This window comes from Pogona vitticeps, chromosome 14 (assembly GCF_051106095.1).
Source record: "Pogona vitticeps strain Pit_001003342236 chromosome 14, PviZW2.1, whole genome shotgun sequence".
Classification (NCBI taxonomy): domain Eukaryota; kingdom Metazoa; phylum Chordata; class Lepidosauria; order Squamata; family Agamidae; genus Pogona; species Pogona vitticeps.
In genome coordinates this window covers 2,235,334-2,258,846 of record NC_135796.1, presented here as the reverse complement: position 1 = coordinate 2,258,846, position 23,513 = coordinate 2,235,334, and the positions used below count along the sequence as shown (strand labels likewise).

The 23,513-nt window shown below is 50.2% G+C and overlaps 1 protein-coding gene across 5 annotated transcripts in view; it reads left to right on the top strand.

Moving 5' to 3' along the window:
- SMTN (smoothelin) overlaps positions 1-23,513 on the top strand; it is a 66,050-nt gene that overhangs the window by 24,848 nt on the left and 17,689 nt on the right. For all 5 annotated transcript variants that reach the window (XM_072983640.2, XM_072983639.2, XM_072983635.2 and 2 more), the window contains 8 exons: positions 70-163; positions 1,096-1,442; positions 2,087-2,144; positions 4,537-4,644; positions 6,605-7,231; positions 10,481-10,548; positions 21,466-21,615; positions 22,652-22,727. In XM_072983640.2, coding sequence (XP_072839741.2) covers positions 70-163; positions 1,096-1,442; positions 2,087-2,144; positions 4,537-4,644; positions 6,605-7,231; positions 10,481-10,548; positions 21,466-21,615; positions 22,652-22,727 — 1,528 coding nt within the window. The remainder of the gene's footprint in view (positions 1-69; positions 164-1,095; positions 1,443-2,086; positions 2,145-4,536; positions 4,645-6,604; positions 7,232-10,480; positions 10,549-21,465; positions 21,616-22,651; positions 22,728-23,513) is intronic.

The window sequence follows — 23,513 nt, the reverse complement described above, 5'->3', positions numbered from 1 at the left end:
ATGGACTCAACCCGAATTAGGACCATTGCTGGTTGACCCCGGAGCCGTATCCTTCTCGTCTCTCCTCAGGTACAGGAGCGAGCGGAGAGAGAGCTCATCCGGGCCCAGATCCGGGAGCTGCGCAGCCAACAACACAGTGACACGAAGCCGCCAGATGTTCCGGGTGAGTCCAGGCAAACGCCGGAGGATGACGGGAGAAATAAAAAAACTGGGTGTGTGATTGATGTAAAATTTCTGGAAAGGGTGGAAGGGTGTATGTCATTTCCTTTGTCTTTTTAATCGCAAAAAGGGAAAACGGATGTTAAAGGGGGGGGGAGGAACTGAAACACCACAATGCTTACTCTGATATTGGCCCTAAACTTATGTTAGCAGTTGAAAATGCTTAAAGAGGAGGTGGTCCTGTTTGGCGAAATTATCGAATTTTGGAACAAAGCGGTCTTTGTTTTAGGCGAGGAAGCTTGTAAAGCTCAGTGGCTTAGGCCTCTTGTCCGCAGAGCTAGAGGTTGGAGGTTCGATTCCCTGCCGGGCCTCCTTGATGGGTTGTGTAGGTCCTTGGCGTGCTCAGGATTTGTCCTTCTCTAGTCCCACAGGCTGACCCGCCAATACTGACACCGTTGCGGTGGCTGGTGATTTGAACACACCAAATCTTGTCTTAGAAAAAATGGCACACATTCCAACAGAGGAGATACTTAACTATAGTGTTTTTCTAGGTGCTCTCGATTTTCCTGGTTTTCTGTCAGAACTTGGAGGAACTTGTTCACACAGGCTCCGTGGTGTGGGTGCTAAATCAGCTCGTTTTTGCTTGCCCTCAGTAACGAAAAGAGAGAGATTTTTCAGGAAATCTTCAGGAGAGATTTTTCAACTTTCTAGGATGGGCGAAATAAGGTCAAAGGCGGGGGAACCACAAAATAATATTGATAATAAGAGTATCTAGGGATCATAGCTTTCTGAGGAAGCCCAGAGTGGTGTTTTGGGGTCCTGGGTGGTCCGGATCCAGTCCCAGGGTAAGATTTCTCATCTCTGATGAGACTGAGTCTCGTAGCTCTCGCGTGACGCTTCTAACTCTGTTTCCCCGCTCTCGTCTTTTCCGCGCAGATTCCTCTTTGGGGACTTTTCTCCTTCTGGATCCGGCTCCTAACCGGCCTCTCTCCGAGTCCTCCTCAGCCCCAGAGAGCCGTCCGGATCCTGATTCGAGCACCGAAGGCCCCGAGGCCAGCTCCCGCGACAGCGATTCTGGGCCCGAATCCCAGCCCCCTTTGAAGGAGGAGAGCGTCAGCGGCCAGTCGGCGCCGGAGGACGGGGAGGCGTTGAGATCCCTTGAAGGGGGATCCGCTGGCGAGACCATGCAGGAGAAGCTGGAGTTTTCCAATGAGGGGGAAGGGGTCTCCTCGGAAAGGGAGGCCCCTTCGAGGCTCTCAGTCCAGGAGAGCAGTGAGAAAGAGGTAAGCGTTCTCCCAACAGACACACCGGGAGAAGACGGAGCCGCCCCTTCTTGCGCTTGCGAGCCTCCGGAGGGCGAAGTTCAACTCCCCATCATCCCCAGTCCCACTCTGGATAGGATGGGAGTTGTAGTCAAGCGCATCTAGAAGTCACAGAGCAGGGCGATGGCGGAGCGCCAGTTCTGCTATATCTATAAAGGGGAACCCTGTCTTCTTTTAAGGTTGTCGTCTTGCTTCTTCCAGAAGTGGCAGCTGGAGGTGGGGAGGGAAATCTAGATTTTGCACCGTGGTGCAAAGGTCAAAAGCCCATGGAAAAGCAAGGTCCTTGCCGCCTTCAACCCTAACCTTGTTTCATGCGGAAGACGTGGTTTACCTTGATTAGTTTCACCGCAATTCAAACCCACCACTAACGATGTTCCTTAAGCACAGGGCTAATTTTTCCCCCACTCTGGATCACACTAAACTGCACCGTAGAGCCGTTTTTGCAGATTCCCCCCCCCCATGAATTTGCACGAACCTCGTCCACGTCCTGTTTGTCTTGCAGCTGTGCTGTTCTGAGACTCACTTTTTAAAAATAGCTGTTAAACAGTTTAAGCCAAAAGGATTCACTTCTTTCCCTTTTCTCCCCCCCCCCCCCGTTCCTCTAGGACGTCCCTCACGTCCCGGCCAAGGAAGCAGGGGCGACGACCAGCGAAGGAGGAGACGGTAAGGGGGCAGATCTCAAAGGAGCAAGGGTGTTGCAGTTGCCGGCTGTGTTGGTGTGGGAGGGTTTTTGTGCTCTTTGCCCATCTGGCCAGTGGCAAAACTTCCTCTCCGGGCTGCATGGATTGCCACAGCCCTCGTCTTTCGGTTGGATGGGAGCAATTGGAGATGAGTGCTTAAAGATTGAATCCGTCTCCCGAGGGAACTCCATGTTTGTGTGTCTCTGTGTGTGTGTGTTGTGTTGAGCGCTTCTCTCCCCCTGCTTGCGTTTCTGATCTCGTTCGCCCTCCTTTCTCCCTTCTACAAGCAGGTGGAGCAGCTTTAGACCCTGTACGGTTTTTCTGAGCAGCCTTTCCTCGCAGGGCCATGAAAGGGAATCTCTCCTCCACAAAGCCGGACCTTTTGCATTCTTCTGCCCAGTAAGGTCGGGAAAGGATCCTTGCTCCATCCTCGGCTGGGCCCCCGCTCTTTATTTTCTCCTGCCGAGAAGGCTCAAGAGGCCCTTTCCCTGTTCCAAGCTGTCTCCCTCTTGGCTTCTTTCTTGCTCCCCAAATGATGATGATGGTGATAAAGGGGAAGACTGCAAAAAAAAATAAATAAATCTTAGAAACAAAATTAAATGGGGGGAATTCGAACTCTCAACCCTCTGGCTCTGCATCCAGAGACATCAACCATTGAGCTATGCAACAGTTGGATTGCATGCTCAGAATTTCCCCACAAAAGAAAACAAAAAGGCATTTGGTGTGCAAAGCGAAGGAAATCAACGGGTTGACTGTGGCTCATCCTCAATCCCCACCACTAGGGGGGGAAAATAAATAAATATTTATTTATTTAATAGGTCTCCTTTTTCACTATCAGACGTCCCCCAATGTTAAAAAGAACGGAATTAAGAATATAACAAGTTAAAAAACATTTTAGAAACAAACACAGGCATACCTCGGTTTACGAATTTAATGTGTTCTCCAGGACGTTACGTAAGGCGAAATATTTGTAAACCAAAACGCGGTTTGCCAGAGGAATGGGGGGGGTGCTGTAAACCTCCAGGCACCAGGCGTCCTGGGGAAACTTGCTTCGTACTGCGGAAAATAAATCGTAAAGCAAGGCTTTAAGCACTCTAGGGCAGGATATAAGCAGCACCATTTGCTTTTTGGAACAGAGAGAGAGGTCTTTGGACCAAAAAACCCCCCAGCTTTACAGGTTTCCCTCATCCGGCATTCAAATTTTACGTCCTCTGTGAGTGTAGATGTGTGTGTGTATGGGGGTCTCCATGTTTAGTGTGGGGAGAAATCAAGCCGACCTACCTGGCAGGATTGTTGTGCATGTTACCGATCACATATGTATCCTGGAGTTTTGAAATGTCCCATTTTTAGACTGTAGCTGCCCGATGGGTCCAGAAGATCGAGCATTTCATAACTGTGCTCTGAATGGCTTCGAAGCCTTTAAATGAGAGTTAGGCCCACTTTGGAGGGTTGTTGTGCACATGTACGGGTTTTTGACCTAGGAGCTGCTGCACCAAACATAAAAAAAAAACCCTATAAATGCCATTGCTATTCTTGCATTCGGTGCTTTGACTTGGGCTTTAAATATTGCTGTTATTTATCAGGTTTAATCTGAGATGTTTTTAATTCTTTGTTAATACTGTCATAATTGATCATTTTAGCATTCTGCTTGGTTTCTTTTAATACCGTAAGCCGCCTGGCATCCTTTTGGAGAAAGGTGGCATATAAATATATTTAATAAACTGAATAAAATGTTTCAATAAATAGGCCAGTAAGTTTAACCGAATGGGATCTTCAGCACTGGAAAGGTGTTCTTTTTTTAAATTAAAAAAAACCCCTTCTTTCTCCTTTTGTGCCCAAAATTTCTATTGTTTTCAGCAGGTGGGCCAGGGCAAAATTGCCTTTATGGGGGGCGAGGGCGGATGCCAGTTGCAAACGACGTAATTCCCACACTGGCTCTAAATGGATTTTGGGCTGGGGGTGCTGAGAGTCGGGGTTGCCCCAACATAAAAGGTTGGGTAGAGACTTTGGTCGTTTGAAGGGAAGTTCAACCAACATGGTGTGGGCAAAGTCTTAGAAAACCCTTCATCTGCAGGTTTGCCTTTTACTCTCCTTCTGCAAGCGGGCAAAGATTCGAGCAGGCTTGCCCTTCGCAACTGGGGTTTTTAAACTGTCCTTTGGTTGTTTTTTAATCCGTTCTAGTGAGGTTTTTATACTACCATTTTTAAATATAATGTTTTATTTAATCCTCCCACCCCATTTTTGTATAATTGCTTTAACTTTTCACTGTTCCCTTTTTTAAATGATGAAAGCTGCCTTTTTAAAAGGAGAGATACAAGGTAAAATATTTTTGACAAATGAACAAAATTTCCCCTTTTCTTTTGCATACTTGACAGCGTGTGTGTCAGCTCCGTTGCCCTCCGTTGCCCCCGAGCGCCCAGCCTCGTCGGACGCCCCCTGTGCGGGCACAGCACCACCCACGCCGCGTCCAAAAGTCAACGCAGGTAACTCTCCGCCCCAGCTCGCGACTCTCTTTGGGGTGGCGTGGACGTGCTTTTCTCTCTGGCTCAGCGGGGGCTTCGTTCTCTCCCACCAGAGGCGGCTCTCTCTAGCTTTTTCTCCGACCCCTTCTCTCCTTTCTGCCTCGTTGATCCACTGGATCCCAAAGAGAGAGAGAGAGAGAGATCATCCAGCTTGCCGCAGCAGCTGAATTGGGGGAGTGGAGGTGGCTTGGGCGAAAGCGATGGGTGAAATGAGCCCTGATATTGTCGCCTTGCTTAACCGACCACCTTCCAGATCGGTTGAGTCACAAACCTGTGTTGCTTACATACTGCCTCATCTCACTTAAAGCTCTTTCTGGGCGGTTTACCCCTTAATTATGCAGGTTACACATTGCCCCCTCCCTCCCCTGGTGAGCTGGGGACTCAGTTTACCAACTTTGGAAGGATGGAAAGCTGAGTCAACCTTGAGCCGGCTTCCTGAACCCATTGGGATCAATAACTCATGAGCAGAGTTTTGACTGCAGTACTGCCATTTAACCACGGTGCGACAGTGCTCACAACTCCCGTCATCCCCAGGTGGTGATGACGTGCCTGAGTTCTCTTCGTTCAGCTCCTTCTGTGGTTCTCTCTAGAGCCGTCTCTTCCAACCGGGGGCTCTCCTGGGATGGGGCCCTGTATTGGATGATGGGAATCGGAGTCCACCCGGAGGGCACCAAGTTTGGGGGGGAGAGGCTGGAACATTCAAGGTGTTCGTGGCAGCCGACTCTCCCTGCCCAGCCCATGGAGAGCACCCTCTCCCCACGGGTGAGATCATGCTCTCTCTGGACTCCGGTTGCCGTTTCTGCAGAGAGATTTGAGGCTTCCTGTTCCCAAACCCTTTTAACAGAGGTTGGAGAGGAGAGATAATCTGTGATTTATCAGAGCCGGCCCCTTTCTTTCCCTGTTTGGGTTCTTCTTTGTGCCCCAAAGAAGGCAAGCTAGACCACGCCAGGATGAAAAACTAAAAGACGTTTTGCAGCACGCTTAAGACTCACCGATATATTTCATATCCGCCAAAATCCAAAGAAACAAAACAAAACAGTACCAAAAAGAGAGAGAAAAAACAGGCAGCGCTTTAAAGACTAACCATTATATTTTAATTTTATCACTTCTGCATTCTGTTACAGTGGTGCCTCGCTGGACAGTTACCCCGCATGACAGCTTTTTTGCTAGACATTGACTTTTTGCAGTTGCTATAATGATTCGCAAAACAGTGATTCCTATGGGGGAATTTCTCTGGACAATGTTTGGTCCCTGCTTCGCAAACTGATTTTTGCTAGATGACGATTTGCTTTTCGCTAGACAATGGTTTTGCTAGACAGCTATTTCAGTGCAATGGATTATCATCGTCTAGCGAGGCACCACTGTATTTCATCTCCGTTTCATTCTGTCTCTTAGTCTCTGACAAAGCGGACAAAAGCTTGCACTAAAATATATGGGTTAGACTTATTTTGTAAGACTGACCCTTACAAAATAAGACTGACCCTTACAAAATAAAGGTTAGTCTTACAATTTTGTCTTGTTTCTTTGGATTTTTACCTGACGGGCTTGCCCAGACGACTTCTTCTAAAACTGCGCTGTATTTCAGAAGCGGGTTGCAGAAATAAGTCCATTGGCCATAAAGGTTGCCAAATACTTCGGTGCTTCCCTTTTTCTCTTGGTGCTCTTTCACGGCTGCAGATTTTCAGCAGAGCAACCCCTGCTAAAAGTTGACAGAGCTGTTCGTTGGGAGGGAGACGGTATTGGAGAGCAATCGTGAGAGGGTGAAAGAGGACTTTTCCAAAAATGTCCTTTCCCCAGGGTCCATGTTTTTTCTCTCAGAAAGGTCTGGCAGGATTCCCGGCTGTGTGTTATAAACTGTTCTCCGTTCCCAAGCCAACCGCCCACCGTCTCCCTCACTCCTTCTCCCGCTCTTTGCATGCAGATGCCCGACGTGACCAGCCCTTCCAGAGAACCGGCTCCTCCATCTGGGAGCGTGCGCGCAAGTTCAGCGCGGAGCCCCCCAGCCCTGCGGGCACCGCCGTGCCTGCTCCCCAAAAGGCAGAGAGCGCCAACAGAGGGGCCCGGATCCTGCAGCAGCAACAGCACCTCCGGCGACCGGCGGACTCACCTGTTCAGGCCCCCGGGGGCGGTGCTGGGCGGGCCTTCCAGGATGGCACCAAGCAGCGGGCAGGGAGTGCGTTCGGAGCTGTCGGGGAACCCTCCGGGCGGCTCACGGGCTCTCCGGCAAAGGCGGGGACGACGGCTCCAGCCAGCCCTAAAGAGGTGGGCGGTCTCCGGGGGCGGGGCCAGGACAGCCAATGGCAGGGTGGCAAGCTGACCCCGGCTCGCCAGCTGGTTGAAAACACCAAGGAGAGCTCCTCCGTCCGCTCAGAAGAGCCCGATGCCCAGCGGAGCACCTCCTCTCGCACCCCTCTGCCATCCCGGGCACGCAGCCCCAACGCCGACCCCAACGACGCCATGAAGACCCTGCTCACCATCGAAATCAAGGACGGGCGAAACCAGCCCGTCCGGAGCCACATCGTGGGCATGCCCGGGAATCAGCGGGCAGGTGAGTGGCATGGCCCGTAGCTGAGCAAATTAGCAGCATCTCTTTTGGAGTTTTTGCGATGATTTGGCCACGGGAGGGAGGGGCGCAGAGCGTAGCTGGTTTCCTCCTTTCTTTTGTTAGCCCGCAAAATCCTAGAACCCCTTCTTAAGGAAGCAGGAAATGCCTCTCTCTCTGTGTGTCTTTATCTCTCAACTTTTGGCCCTTTGTGGGTTTGTGCATTTTGCACTTAGGGCGAAATCTGCAGTGAATTTCTTAAGGCGAATTTCTGGTGGGTTTTATGGCGAATTTTGTTGTCGAAGGAAACGGCTGCTCGAATTGTGCTGAGAAGGAAGGTTTTGTGTAAGAGGAAGGATCAAATTCTAATGGGGTTGGCTGTGTTTTGCAATCCTCAATCCCTTCTTTTTTTTTTAATGGAGGAAAGTTTTGAACCGGGGTGGTGGTGGCATCATCTCCTTCGCTGAGCTGTTACCTGTTGAATTTCTACCCCCGTCCGTGAATGAAACACGAAACCTTTGCTGCCTGCAAAGGAAGGAAGGGAGTCTGGCAGGACGAAACCTCTAAAGATGCAAGAGAGTTAAGCATCATGTTGTGAAATATATTTTATTGCTGTTAATCTGCCTTGTATTGAGGCAGCCTATGATTTTAAAGGAATAAAGTTGGCTGTTCCCTCAAGAGGGAGTTGGAAAGCCTTCAAAAATGGCAGGATTTGGGTCTCTTGGCTACAGTTGGGCGGATTTTGTGTTTTTAGACAAGAATGCTGGGAGTTGTAATCCGAAACGTCAAATCTGCCCACCTTTATTCCTAGCGTTTTGGAGAAGGTTCACCCATCTCTTTCTCATGAGGAGGGACAAGCGCTACCTTTATGAGGCAGCTGGCTGGTGAAGTTTTGCGTTATAGTCCACCAGTGACCTATCTGTATAATAATAATAATAATAATAATAATAATAATAATAATAATAATAATAATAATAATAATAATAATAATAATAATAATGTGCCATCAGGTCAGTTCAAATGAACCCTTTACAGGGTTTTCCAGGTAGAGATTTGGTTTCCCACTCCCTATTTCTGAGGGAGGGTGCCTTGGGACCGTGCAGCTTGTCCAAGGCTACCTAGGCTGGCTCTTTTAGGAGGCACAGGGAGGATTTGAACTCCCAGCCTCTGCAGCCAGAGACCTAAACTACCGATCTCTCCAGCCAGATTTAGAAGTGTCTTTTCATAATCAGCAGCCCCTTGGAGTTTTGCTCTGTACAGCCAACTTCCGCAAGCATCGGATGCTGTTCCTAAGGACCGACCTCTCATCTCGGCTGCCCTGGTGATGAAAAAAGGGTCGTCTCCCCCCCCCCCCGCGCTTGCGCTGCTTCCCAGAAGGCTCATGAGGGTGGAAAGGTGGTCTTCGGGCGGTCGGCTGTTGTTCCTCCGGGTAGTGGAAGAAATCAAAGCTGCCGTGTGCGCAGTGCGACTGTCCGGAACTCTCAAGGCTGAAACGCTGCCCGAGTGCACCGCTGGAACAGTGGAGCACCTCCCGCGTGTGGTCCCAGCGACTGGAAACTTTCCCATTTCTGGCAGGATCAGCCTCTGTCCACGACTGGATGGGCCCTCATTCGTCTTCTCGAGGACCGAGTGGAAACTTTTCTGGTTTTTTAAGTCAGAGCCATTTTTCCAGCCGGTGCTTCTGGAGCTGCGCCCAAGTTCTCTCCAGGACAGTTGGTTCTCAGCCGCTTCCTCTTTGGGATCTGGGAAAGGGGAAGGCGGGGGTCGCCATCGAAATATGGCATCACCACCCCGGCCAAGGACGCCGATTCCAGGAGCATCGCACAGGGTGGTGGTGGTGGGGGTTTGGGAGTTCGCGTGACTCTGCTCTTCCGGCTGGGACTGCCCTGGTTTTGGGGAAAGACGGTTCACTTCGTGTTGTGGAAACGGCGTGCATGCTGAGAGGAGGAGTCCCAGAAGATGGATTCTAGATTATATGTTAAAATCTGCTTTATAGACCCACCCCCAAATCCAAGGTCTGGGGCAGAAGACTATATAGTGGTACCTTGGCTTAAGAACTTAATCCGTATTGGGACTGCATTCTTAAGTCAAAGACCATTTCCCACAGGAATGCATTGAAAACCGATCAGTGCATTCCGAGGGAAGAAAAAAGGCAAAAGGGCTGGAAATTTGAATTTCCTGCCCTTTTCCCCTGCCTTTTTTCACTCGTAGGTCGAGGCTCTGTTTGCAAGTCGATGACAATTTTTTTGCGAACGGAGCCGTTCGTAAGTTGAAATGTTCGTAGATAGGGACGTTCGTAAGTCGAGGTCCCACTGTATTCATTCCCTGTAGTTTATTTAAGGGATTTAATTTACCTTAAACCATTGATTCTCAGCCCCTACTCCCCCTCTACTGTCAACTTTAAGGATGTGAAAAGGTGAGCGAGGGACAGACGTTGACGTTGACAATGGGACAGGAGGATTTATAGAAGGTGGCCCCAATCCTGTGGGTCCATAAAGGACAGCCGCTTAGTTGGTTTTTGCGTTTTGCCAGCCGTTCTCGCGAGATCTGGGCCGCGTGCCATGGTTTGCGCCAGCCAGCCCTGCCCCAGATGTGCAGGGTAGGCATAGGGCGTGATGATGGTGCTCGACGCTGGCAAGGTCTCTTTTGACGCTGGTGCAGGAGCAACCGGATTCTTGCCCATAAATTCACGCCCGTTGTTAAGGAAACCCTCCCTTCTCTCCCTAGACCCCTCCTAGGCTTTCTCTCTGCCCTGGGGTGGGATCCTGGCCGGTTTGTGCTCAACGATAACGTTGCAAATAAGCCCCCCTTTTGGCCGTTTCCTCCCACCAAGGAAGTAGACAAAGCCAGTAGGCAGCCTGGATGTATCCTGAAAAACATACAGTGGTGCCTCGCTAGATAGTTACCCCACATGACAATTTTTTCGCTAGACATTGGCTTTTTGCAATCGCTATAGCGATTCGCAAAACAGTGATTCCTATGGGGGAATTTCGCTGGACAATGTTTGGTCCCTGCTTCGCAAACCGATTTTCGCTAGACGACGATTTCGCTAAACAGCAATTTCAGTGGAACAGATTATCACCGTCTAGCGAGGCACCACTGTATACCCATTTAATGTTGTGTAGTGACTAGTAAGTTGTGAACCTGCCTGTAGGGCTAGTTATTCTGAAGTTTACCCATCAAGGCTGCCCGCTTGCCCCCCCCAGCCAACCGGCTGCGCTCACGCATCTCTCTGCTTTCTCTGACCCTCCACAGAGCTCACCCTCGGGCTGAGGAGTGCCCCCGTCCAGATCACCACCACCAGCACCGGCAGCCTGAATCAGGTAAGCCGCCTTTCCTCTTCATGGTATCATCCTCCTCTTGTCTGGAGGTGCCTGTTCCCACACAGGAAGGTGTGTGTGTGTGTGTTTTTTACCTTGGCACTTGCTTTCAAAAATCAAGTTTCTAGTCCTTAGGAATCCGAAGGTTCATTAGGGTATGTAGAGGCTGTAGCTGTTCAAGAGTTAGAGAGGCAGATGAGTAAGATTTGTAAGTCATATTGAGATTGATTGATTGATTGATTGATTTAAACTTTTCATCTCCCTCTGTTCACCTTCAAAACCACCCAAGGCAGTTTACATGATTAAAAGAGCATGTTTAAAAGTGAAAGCTGGTAAGAATGCAGATATTTTTTAAAAGAGTCCAACAAAGGCCACAGGGAAAAAAACACGGGTAAACAAAATCAAGACCATTTTTCTTCTTTTCCAGCGGGTGGAAAATGCAGGCTGGGTTCTTGGCTCAGCTACAGTAAAAGCCAGAAGAAGCGATGCAGGATACGGAAAACATAAACAATGTTCCCTAAATCTGCCTCATTTCCCCCTTCATAGTCCTGTAATCGGCTCAATGGGGAGGATCCCCTCCCTTTGTGCAGGGGTTCAGGCCTCAAAGAGGAACTAGACCGACCCTGGCAGAGCAGGACGTATCTGCTGGTTGCATATCTTTGTACACCAACGTCCGATCATGTTCTCTGGGCGGTTGATGTGAAAGAGCCTTTTAGGGCGCAAGCGGTACATTCTCCGCTGAGACTGGGTTGGTGGCACCGGGCAGCCACTTCGGGCAATGCCCGCTGCCACCCATGAAGGAGACCCCTCTCTCTGGGTTCAGCTGGAAGTCGCTGCGCCGTCCCCTTTCCTAAGGATCCAAATCTTCACCTATTTTGTCCTTGCAGGTGGCGAGAATGTTTCAAAAAGGGTCTCCTTGCTAGCCCTCCAGATGATAAGATTTTGGCGCAATTGTGTAAAAACAACTGCAAGTTTTTTGATCTGTTGTGTTTGTGGCAATCCTTCTATTTCAAGCGAAAGCCTTATATTTCAGGAGGGGGGGAAACCTTATATTTTGCACAGAATACAAGGCCAGCAAAATACTTTTTTTTTTTTGGCTAAGTGTGCTCAATCATTGGGGGGGATGCAGGAAAACACTGTCTGTTACACGGTGTGGGGCATTTGAGTTTCCAGAAGATCTTAGCCATTTGATTCCCAAAAAAATACAAGTTTCTGGCCCTCATGGATAGGGAAACAGGCTTCCCCGCATTCGTGAGAGTTGGACTGGACAGCTGCTAGCGGGCGCCGTCTCTCTGCGTGGCCTCCCTGCATGTTTTGCCCTGTCTACCCTCGCTCGTTGGTGCCGAGGAAGCCGGAACGGCTCCTTAAGCCGAGGCTTTATCCAGGCTCCCGGCTGCTGCCTGTCGGTTCTCGTTAAGGTCTTAGCCGCCGGCTCCGGGCAGGCTGCGCGCGGAGAGGTGGATGGCCCAGCGGTCCAGGAGTGGCCTTTTGGGATCGGACCTCCGGCCAGCCTTGCTTCCCCCCCCCCCCCCGTACAGGTGAGGCCGTGGCGAGATTCCAGGCGTGGAGACCGGACTGGGAGGTTTTTAGAGGAGGGGGTGCGCGGCAGGGTTGGAGCGAAGGACTTGAGGGATAAATAAGCGTTTTCGGGTGGATCTGGGCGACAGAAGAGGGAGACGTGCAGCCGGCGCAGGGGAATCTGATCCCGCTTTGAGGCATGCATAATTCAGGGAAGAGAACGGACAGTGAGGAAGACAGAAACGGCCTCTTCTCAGCTGGCGCTTGACCAGCCAACGGTGGCTCAGGTGAGCAGAGTGGGGGCTTCTCTCTCTCTCAATATCTCTCTCTCTCTATTCCATGCCGGAACGCAGGAGATGGGGCACTGATGGGGGAATGCCCCCTTGAAGTTATCCTTGCTCCAGGTCCCCATCGCTCTGTGGTGTCGGAGGGTTAGAAAAGGATCTGTGGGGTGGAAAAGGTGGGACAGTTGGGGGAATGGAGATGGTCTCTCCATCCTGGTAAGACTTTGGCCTGGCTGACGGGAAGGGTGCCATTTCAGACCGGGCGGGGGCAAAGAGGGGAGAGATAGAATTCCTGAATGCAAAGAGGGGATTGGTACGGATTTTTGTGCACAGAGGCCAGGAGGAACGGCCCATTTCCAGTTGCCGGCCTCCTCCTTTTCCACGTCAGAGCCTTCCGCCGTGCGGCTATTCACCTGCGGCGTTAAGCAGTATGCGGGGCCCCACAACGTCTGTTTTTACTTTGAGGAGAACTTTGTACCTGTTGGGAAGGTTCAGGTGGTGTTCCCTTTTGGCTCTGCAATGGTTTTGAGAGGTTGACACCCCCCACCCCTTGATGCTAAAGATGTAGGAGCCTCATCTTTTTTTCCAAATCGTACTTTTATGGTTCTTTCTGTCCTTGTTTTGTATCTGTTTGTGGGCATTCATGTTCACCCCTTGTGGAAATTTGCACACACAAAAAATTTGTGCATTTTCCAGAGATGTGCATTTATTTAATTTTTGTTTTCATTTTGCTTCATCTGCCTGTTTCAGCGCTTTTGGGGTTAAAGTCTGCGCATAGTTCTGCCTGAGATTTCACAGAGTTGTGAAAGCTTGAGGTTAGGTGGACCTTAGGGGATGTGAAAAACCCCACCTCCTGAGGGATCCATCAAAATTCATCCCCAGCTCTAGATCACACCAGTGAAACGTGTGTGTGTGTGTGTGCCCTGCAGCTTTCTAAGTAGCTTTTCTCAGCCTGCTGCTTAGGTCTGCAGAGTGCAGAATGTGGGAACACTATATCTGGGTGTGTATTATGGTGCGATGATCTGAAAGCAAGTTTCTAGTCCTCAGGGCCATAGCTGGAAGCTTGCACACACTTGGGGGAGGGGATCCCTGAGAAATCTCAGAAGCATGACAGATAATTTCTCATGTTGCATAATTGCTCCCAGGCATGTCTAGTTTTCTGCTCTGGCTATAACGTGGTCCTGGTGCCACCCTCCGTCCTGGGCAATAATCCGCCAGAAAAATGGGCGGCTGCTCAGAGCGCTGAGGGCGAAGGTCTGCAGAATGCAGGGCTCTGCACCGAGTCTTGCCGTGAAACTTTATGGTCCTAAGAAGATCTGCCCAGAATCCTGTGGGTTGGTTGCCCCGGCACGTGCGCAGGTGATGTCCACTCCAGGGACACATTCCTGCTAGTGGATGCATTTCTGCACTTATGGGTTATTTTGCACCATTTTTGTGTCCAGATACAAACAGCAACATGTCGACAAAGGGCAGTTAGCAGCTATAGCTTATGGCACTGCCTTTCCACTGGCATAAACAACCAACAGAGGGCCTTCTCCATGGCTGCTCTCAGACTGTGGAACTCCATCCCACTGGAGGCCAGGCTGGCCCCATCTTGGCTCTCCTTCCACAAACAGGCCAAGATTTTTCAGGCAGGCTTTCCCTCCGGGACTGGCCACCGGAGTGGGATTTTTAAATGGATGGTTATGCCTTGCTCCTTCAAATGCGTTTTTTGTATTGTTTTGGTTTACCATTTCTCAGAGCTTGGTGGCCTGTTGAATATGTGTAGGCTTCCTGTTTTTAGCTTGAAAGATGTCTTTGGATGATGTGCGCCGTCTTGGGTCCTTTTCAAAGAGAAAGGTTCGGAAATGAAATAAATAAACAAACAAATAAAAATGAAATTAAATTAAAAACAAATAAATTAAGTTACATTAATTAAACAAACAAATAAATTGAGTCTAACCATTGGGATGGTGGTGGTATATATTTTTCTGGTTTCCCAACACATCCATTCATGTCTTCTCTCCCTTCCTCCCAAATTCTTTAGTTCCTGCTCCAAATGTCATTTATTCTAAACCTTCCCCCCCCCCCCGCAAAAAAAAAATCTGTATTTCCAGCATGCACGCAAACCACATGTGTTGCCAGGAGCAGGCACTGTCCAGGGTGGGGGTTTTGTGGGGCAAAGAGGGTCCATCCTTTTTGAGTAACACTGGCTCAGCCTCTGACCTGGTGGGGCTTTAGGGGGGTCTTGGCAATCTCTCTCCCCCCCCTCGGACGTTTTAGCCTCCAGCTCTCATGTGTTGCTGAAGTCGAAGATAAAGATCATCCACCTTGTATTTCCAGTCAACGTCCATGGATGTGAAAGCAGGATAGTAAAGACAGCTCATGGAGGAAAAAAAGGATTTGTTTGAAATGTGGGGCTGGAGGAGAGCTTTGCAGATAACCCCAGACGGCCAGAGAGACGAACAAGGGGGTCCTGGATCAAATCAAGCCTGAACTCTCTCCGGAAGCCAAAATGATGAAACTGAGACTGTCCTACTTTGGGCACATTCTAAGAAGGCAGGGTTCTCTGGAAAAGGCGATCATGCTGGAAAAGGTGGAAGGCAGCAGGAGAAGAGGAAGGGCAATTACAAGATGGACTGACTCCATAAAGGAAACCACAGACTTGATTTTGCAAGAGATGAGCAAAGCTGTTGAGGACCAGACCCTTTGGCGATGGCTGGTTCAGAAGCCTACCGTCCGTTGGAGGTGACTTGACAGCACGTAATAACTAACTCATATTCCCTCCCCATCCGTTGGGTTGGCTGGGTTTCATGGGAGTTGAACCCCAGGCCCAAAGGTTGCCCATAAGGGTACTTAACGGCCACAGTCAGAACAGGCCTCCCATGACACGCACCCCATTAGCCACGGGCAATCACTGGCCAGATGGCTAGTCCCCCTTCCTTCTTGCCTTTGCGTACAGCGTCGTTGGGTTGAAAGGATTCTACAAGGAGGTCCCCGAGTGTCCCCATGGCAAAGGCACGCCCTCCAGGTGTTTGACTACATCTCCCATTATCCCTTCACTTTAAGGCAAGGTGGCAGTGGTGGATGGGAGCTGCAGATCAAGCGTGCCTCAAGGGCGCCCTGTACAAAGCTTGAGGGTTTGTGTGTGTGTGTGTGTGTTAGCCCTTTTGGATTGTGTCTTTGGCTGCTTGACACTGCCCCAAAGGAGCCCCTTCTAAATAAAGCCCCCGCCCCTCGGTAGCCGCCAGAGGGCACCCCTTCCTCGGCTGTGCCTCCCCCGGCTTTTCCCAGGGCAGGATCTGTCCCCCTCCTCCTGCGGCCAGCCAGAACACCTGGCTCAGCTCCATCACGCCTGTCTGTGCCCATCACAGGGGAAAACCACCCGGCCCCTCCTGCCTTCCTCCCCTTCCTGCATTTTCTCCAGGACAAGAATAGCTGGGTCGGGACACAAAGCCTCTCTCGCCCGCCCACCCCCTGTTTCCCTTTGCATTTTGGAATCCCAGCCATCAAAGGTCTTGCAAGCAGCCAGAAGCACAGAGGACGATCCCCCTTTTCTGCCTGGAGATCGTTCAGCCCTTCAGTTGCCCAGGGGTTTCTCGCCATGCCCGGGGTGCCCATGCCTCACCGCGACCTGGACGCCCGGGAGCCGGCGCTGGAAGAGCCCTTGCACCGGGCCCTGCAGGAGATCCGCCGGGAGCTGCAGATCTGGCGCCAGGCCGTGGAGCAGCGGGTGGAGGAGGCCCTCGGGGTGGTGCGCCCGTTGGCCGCGGCCCTCCAGGAGCTGCGGGACGAGGGCACCGCCTTGCGGGCCAAGCAAGAGGCGCTCAGCCGGAGCGTGAAGTGGCTCAGCCTCTCTCTGGGCCGGGAGAAGGACCTCAGCACCCTCTTGCTGGAGTCGGAGGATCCGTGCGCCCACTTTTCGGGAACTGCAGAGCCCAGCGCGCCGGTGGCCCACCCGCCCGCCTTCTCCATCACCCGCCGGCACTCCGAGGTCCACCTGTCGCGCCGCGGCAGCGCTGGGGGCTCCCCCAGTTCCAAGGAACACCGGCCGTGGGTAGGGAAGGACTGACCCCTGAGCAGGTGGGCGCCCGTTCCTCATGCCCGCGCTGGGCATCTTGCTTGGGAGGAGAGAAGGATGGCTCTTTTCTATCCGGAGGGCTGCTTTGGGCGAAGTATCCGTCCGGGTTTCTCCCCGTGTCGTGCCAAGGGGGCTCCGAGGGGGGGGAACCTCCCTCTCTTCGTCCCACCCAAGCCAGAACTCAACGTTGCAGAAGGAATCCCGCACGCCAGAACTTTGCAGCCCACGGAGAATAGCGGAAGGCTGTGACGGCGGGCACATTGGCGTTCCTGCTGCTTTGGGGAGCATCTCCATGACGGGAGAAAAGATTTCGACCTGGAGTCGTGGGATTTTCGACAGAGGAAGGGGGGGAGGAAAAGAAGCAGCCCAAGAAAGAGCCGAGCGAATGAAATGTTTGTAGAGTTATAAAGGCCTTTAGAAATGGAGTAAATTACGACCCTTTTGCTGTTTGGCCTCATTTGTTGTTTCTAACGGGGAGACGGAGCGTACCCGGGAAATTCTTGCGACCCCAAGGTTGGGAGTTTGATTCCTCACAGTGCCACTTTGACAGGGAGACCGACGTGATGATCCAGAGAGTCCCTTTCCAGCGATGCAGTGCTAAGATTATTATTACCGGCACCAAAGGTTATTGGAGGAATGCAGAGCAATTTTTAAAAGGTCCCCTCTGAATTTCTTCAGAGTACCATGCTGAGGGATTTGCAGACCCCTTCCCAACCCACTCAGGATGAAGGGCGAATGTCAGCCCACACCCACCCAGGAACATGCTTAGTTTCCTTTTAAATGGATACGCCTTCTTTTCCCCTGTCAATATTCCACAAAACCGGGTGGGCGAACCCAGCAGAGCCCTGGCGTCTCGGTGGCCACTCACAGGAAACCCCCCCCCGTCAACCCCACCCCTGCCGGCGGGTTATCTCCAGCAGTGAGGGCCTTATATTTTCCGCAAGAACATAACTGTATTCCAAAGAACAAACGGTTATGTGCTTGGTTCTCCCGCTCTGTACTTTTATTACACCACAACCCTGCAGGGTAGCACTTTTGCCCACCAAATTCAACGGCCCTGTGGGGGATTTGAACTCGGGCCTCCCTGCTCAGAACAATTGAAAGGGGGGGGAGGGTGTTATATACCGTAATAATAGTTCAGGATCTCCTCTCGGTGTTGATGCCGACCCTCTGTCTTTCACGGGGTGGAAACAGAGTCGGCGCTGCGAGCCTCTGGTGCGAACCCTCTGCTCAGAGATTACCGTCGTTTGCTCGGGTGACGGAGGTGGTGCGGTTTGGGGCCTGGCCAGGTTACCTGTGCCAACCAGACCCCCCTCTTCCCCCCGCTTTCGGCCGTCTTCATGCCACCGGGGCGGGCAGGAGGGTGCAAAAACAGCCTCCGTGGCAGCCGTCCCGGGGTCGTCTTTCACCAGGCACCCAGCCAAGCCTTTTTCGCCATGCAGGATCCGCTCCCTGTCGCCCCCCCCCCCCCGCTGCTGGCCCGAATTTTATTTAGAAAGTCTTCATTCTTTCTCCGACGGCTCAGGGAAACATCCGAGCATTTCTGGGCATCGGCAGCAACCGCTTTGAGATCCGTGTTGTTTGAGGTTGCGGTGGTTCTGGGGATTTTCAAGAACGCTTTTTAAGAACATCCATCCTATAAACAAGGAGCTGCAGAACTGACAGGACAAGGACAGTGAGGGGTCCCAGGATGCTGAGAAGGGAGGGTTTGTGGACTGGGAGGCGGGGGAGGGACCTCATCTCGACATTTTATTTACCTTTTCACGTGAACTTGTGTGCCTTGTGAGCTTCGTTTGAAAACACTGAGGTCTAGAACCTTGCTTAGTAAAAAAAGAAAGCTGAAATCAAGATCCTTTGAGCCACTTGTAAAAATATAGAGATCCATTCTGCACAAAGGGAACCCAAGACAGTGCACCCTCCTGCCCTGGGTCACAAGCCACCCACGGTGCCCGGCAAAACCCACCCACCCACCCTTCACTCCTCCGTCTCTCTTAGCCAGGGCGTGCTGGCCTGCTGTCGTGCCGGAGAGCGCTCTAGCAGAAAAGCGCTAAGTCCTCCACCAAGTGTCACATCCCAAACCTCTGCAGGATGGGGGGGGGCAAACTGCTTGGGCTGTGTCGTGCAGACACACTCGGAGTTGAGCTGAGATATACTTCAATACCACCCGTGGGTGTCCAGAGAAACATCAACAACGTCCTGTGTGACCAACGTTGCCCGTTCTCATAGGCTGCGGGTGTCCACGGAGTAGAACGGGCTTCCTTTCTGAATTCCTGATGCATTTCTTTCCAGGTACAGATTTAGTGTAATGCCAACGCGCAGCAAATGCATTCATGCAGACGGATGATGGCACAGCTTTGTCTGTCACTGGGAGGCTGACTCTAGTGCTGGGATACTGAGAAGTTACTTATGCTTTTCCCCTGGTGCCCAGCATCCTAGGCTTGCCACATCTGAGCACCGATGCCCTTGTGGGGGGCTCTGGAGCCTGGCTGGCATCCTAGGGCACATTGCGCATGGGTTGTGTTGACAAGCAGATGGCATTCCGCCCTCGTCCCTGATCACCAAGCGGCTTTCTCATAAGCCCTATTAATCTCCCCGTTGAAGTCCCCTGACACAGTGTGTTTATTTGTGGTGCGGTTTCCCTTGAACAAGGATCCTGTCGTCAGGGTAAACACTCATACGGCGCCACCGAAAGCAACTGGTGAGCCCACCTCAGAGTGGTTGTGGATGATGGGCACCTTGACACCATCCCTGATCTCCCTTCTTAGGGTTCCCGATTCACGGCACTTCAAACAGAGGGACTGTTCTCTGTAAAACGTGGCCTCCAGTTATAAACTTACTCAGTGCAGAATCTGCTTTCTAAGAATTAAATCAAGTTTCTAGTCCTTAGGCTTGCCAAAGGTCTGCTGGAGACCTGCAGGGAGTGCCTGGCGAAACCTCCAGAGGTGGAGCTGTTGAATTAAAATAAGAGAAGAGGAGGTTTTGAGAGTTGAACAGCGTTCCTTCCGTGACTAGCAAAACTGGCATTTATGGGGATACGAGGGAGGGTATTCTCAGTGGCAGCCCCCAGATTATGCGATGTTCTCCCTCCTGTCCTTCCATCAACAGCCAAAGACTCGTCTTTTCAGGCAGGCTTTTAACATTCATGGCAGAATCCCTGAATGCCATTTTTAAAGTTAAGATAGTTTTTAATGTTTTGCCTCTCTTAAATTGTTGAGTCATATTTTAATCAGTTTCATAGTTTTAAAAACAAAGTAGAACACTGATTGAAATACCATATTTTTCTGTGTATAAGACCCCCACTTTTCTAACCAAAAATTTCTTTCTTTGCAAAAAGCTGCTTTCTGCCTTGCAAAAACTGGACGGGGAAAGCAGGGATCAAAGCGCTTTGATCTCCCCTTCTTACTTCTGTGTATAAAACGACCCTCAATGTTTCCTCTTAATTATTTTAGGAAAAAGTGTCATTTTATACATGGAAAAATACAGTATGATTGAATAATTAAAGAGATGTATATTTTACTGTGTGTTTAATTTGAATCTTTTTAAAACTGTGAGCTGCCTTGGATCCCCTTGCCTGGAGAAAGGTGGCCAATAAATAAGACAAATATACAAACAAACAATCTTTGTCATGGTGGTAGAATTAGGAATGGAGACAAAGTTCTCTGTTTTTATTGACGGTGACCTGCAATAGCTTTTTCGTTGAAGGTGACATGCAGTAAAATCTGATACTCCACCAGGAAAGCAAAATTACCCTTAAATATCTTGGGAGCTGAAATACCAAAAAGATCATCTCTCTTCCCCTCCTGAAGCTGCCTGTCTCTTAAGTTGGACTGTGAAGACTCTGTGGCATTACCCTGTTGGTATCTGAGTCATGTCTGGAGTGAATGCAGGAGATAAAAAAGGTGATCAGAGGTCTGAAGAGGGAGTGTTTGCAGCCCAGTAAATCTATCCTCAAACTGCATACATTCTGAGGGAGCTGCAAGGGATTATGGGCCTTGTAGGATTTCCCCCCCATGCAGAGACTACCAGACCCGTAATCCCTTGCAAGTCCCTAAGAGCTAAGTAAGCCCTACTGTAATTTTCCATGTTTTCTCTACAGGAAAAAAAAAGGCATTTCAAGTCTGAAGTTGTTAGTTTGAGAACTTGAAAACCTTTGTCAGAACTTTGATTAATGCCTCAAGAAGTCTAGCTGGGGAGGCGTGGGGATGCCTAAAGAATTCCGGGTGCTGTAGTCCACGAATTCCATATCTACTTGGCTCGCTAGATTTTCTTTCTTTCTTTCTTTCTTTCTTTCTTTCTTTCTTTCTTTCTTTCTTTCTTTCTTTCTTTCTTTCTTTCTTTCTTTCTTTCTTTCTTTCTTTCTTTCTTTCTTTCTTTCTACTGGCAATGACTGAGGTTGCCAACCCCCCCAGAGAGGCCCGAAAGGAGAGAACAAGAACCTGGGCCTTCTCTGTAGTTGCCCCTCAATTGTGGAACGAACGAACGAACGAACGAACGAACGAACGAACGAACGAACGAATGACCGTCTGAAATTCGCCTCCCCCGTTCCTTGCTAACTTCCAAGAAATCTTTGAAAACCTCCCCGTTCAGGCAGGCTTTTCAAACTATTCCGTCTTAGTAGCCACTGAGGGTACATATTTAACACCTATCGCTGCTGGTGGTTTTGAATGACTGTTAGTTTGAATTTTATTTACTGATGGAATTGAATTTATTGTAGTTGTGTTTCTGATTTCATTTTTTTTTTAAAAAAATGTTTATTCTATTATGTTTATTTATGATTTATGACTATGATTGCTGGTTTATGTTTCTTGTTCTTTTCCTAGCCAGCAGGACCTCTGGTCAGAGGAGTGCTTTAAAAAAGAAGTTATAATAAATAATTAAATAATAAATATAAATAAAAGAGGCAATAAAATAAGGGAAAAAAACAGAAGGAAAAGTTGGGGAATCAGCCGTGGACGTTCCTCTCCCTCCTCCTGTGGCGTTGGAGAGATCCAGGGCTTTTTAGGCAAGCTTCCTGCTGCACGATTGTCTTTTCCCTCACATTTTCCGCCTCTGTTTCAGATGGAGGCTGAGCTGCCGGAACAGCCCAAGGCAGCCGAGGTGATGTCAAATTACACGGAGAAGGAGAAGGCCCAGGAGGTTCACCGGCGAAGCCGGCTGAGCGCTGAGGAGTTGAGCAAAATTGAGGAAGAGGAGGTGCTGGATAAAATGGTAGGTGGCAGCTGATCGAGGAGTAAACTGTGTCGACGTGTGGCTTCTTTGGGTGTAAACAAAGCCCAAAAGGTGGCCAAATAAGGTCATCACTGGAGTATATATGTACAACTGCTTTTTACAGGCTGAATAGGAGCCAACCGCGTGATGTGGCTGCAAAAAAGGCCAATGCTATTTTGGGTGGCATTAACAAAAGGAGAGTCTCCAGATCCTGCGAGGGGCTCGTTCCCCCTCTATTCAGCCGTGGTGATCCATGAGTTCTGATTTTTGAGCTCTGTGTTCAGTTCTGGACACTGCGCTTCAAGAAGAACACCGACAAACTGAACCCAAGTTCAGAGGAGGGCAACAAGGAGGATCAGGGGGCTGGAAAGCAAGTCCTAGGAGGAAAGGGTAAAAGAATTGGGTATGGTTAGTCTTGAGAAAAGAAGATGGAGGGGAGATAGGAGAGCACTTTTTAAAAACTTGAAAGGTTGTCCTATAGAGGAGAGGCAGGACCTGTTCTCCATCCTCCGAGAGTGCAGGACACAAAAGAATGGTTGAATATCAGAAAAACTTCGTAACTGTTAGAGCAGTACGACAATGGAACCCATGAGGTGGTGAGCGCTACAGCGCTGTGGAGGCCTTCAAGAGAAGTTTAGACCACCACCTGGCAGATGTCCTTTGACTTGTGTTCCTGCCTTGAGCCGGCGGTTGGGCTCCATGGCCTTCGAGGCCCCCTTCCCACTCCATTATTTCTGTGATTCTATGCTGGCCCATACAAGGTTCTGGATCTCATTTCTTTTTTTAATGGTCCTTTTAAGGATTTGGACCGTGTAAATGGGGATTGTGGGTGGGGTTCTAATGGGTGCTGAAGGATTTTGCAGGATGTTTGCATTGTGGAAATACAGAATTGTAGAGTGGGAAGGGAAACTAGAGGTCATCTAGCCCACCCCTTGCGGGGGCAGGAAATCCACAGTTTAGGGGAGGAAAAACAAAAGGTGTGAATGAGTGAGTGGGTGGGGGTGCCTTCTCTTACACCTTACTCCTCTTCCTGTAGCTTGACCAGACCACAGACTTTGAGGAGCGGCGGTTGATCCGGGCGGCCATGCGGGAACTGCGCCAGAGAAAACGAGGTATTCTCCCCACCCTGTCCCCGGCAATGAGTTTCAGAGTTGTACATTTCAGAGTTCTGAGTCTGGAGCTGAGAAAACTTACTAGAAGGGTAGAAGAGGGAAAGGTGGAGAGTTGGTTTTGGAGGAGCAAGGCGTCATTCAGAATCGGGAGGTGGAGGCTCCTCGGAATTAGAATGGAGTAATTAAACCCATTTACAGAGGAAGAAGAGAGCTACCAGGTGTGTTTTAGCAGATATTCTCCAGGACAGCTAAATGGAGCCTCCATGTTCCGCAGCAGTCTATATTGAAATAACAGGCCTTGGGGATAACCCATGGAGAAACCCTTCATCTTCCTACCCTTCTTGTTTTTGAACTTCCCAGCGGCATCTGCTTGGTGCCAGGTGGGTACAGAATGCTGGGAAGTGTGGCCAACGTTTTCTTTTGCCCTTGCTCCTGTGCTCTGAGCAGCATTTGTTTTTCTGATCACTTGGCAGCCCTCAGTCTTACCGTGTCTCTTGCTCAACCTGCGAGGCCTGCAGGTGTTCGCTGGACTGTGCGTAGCTTTCTAAAACCCGGGTGTTTTCCACCCTGTTCCTGCGTGGGAAGGATTGTAGAAGGCAGGAAATTTCCTCGCCAAGAAAGGCGAGGAAATTGATGGAGGGCTTAGGTGTGTTTTGGGAACACAGATCATCCTCCTAGCTGGCCTTTTGGGGTCACCCTCCACCTCTACGCCTTTTGCCAACGTGATCCCCAGATGATCTGGTGCTTCATCCTGGTAAGAAACTTACTCTTTTAAATCCCACCGGC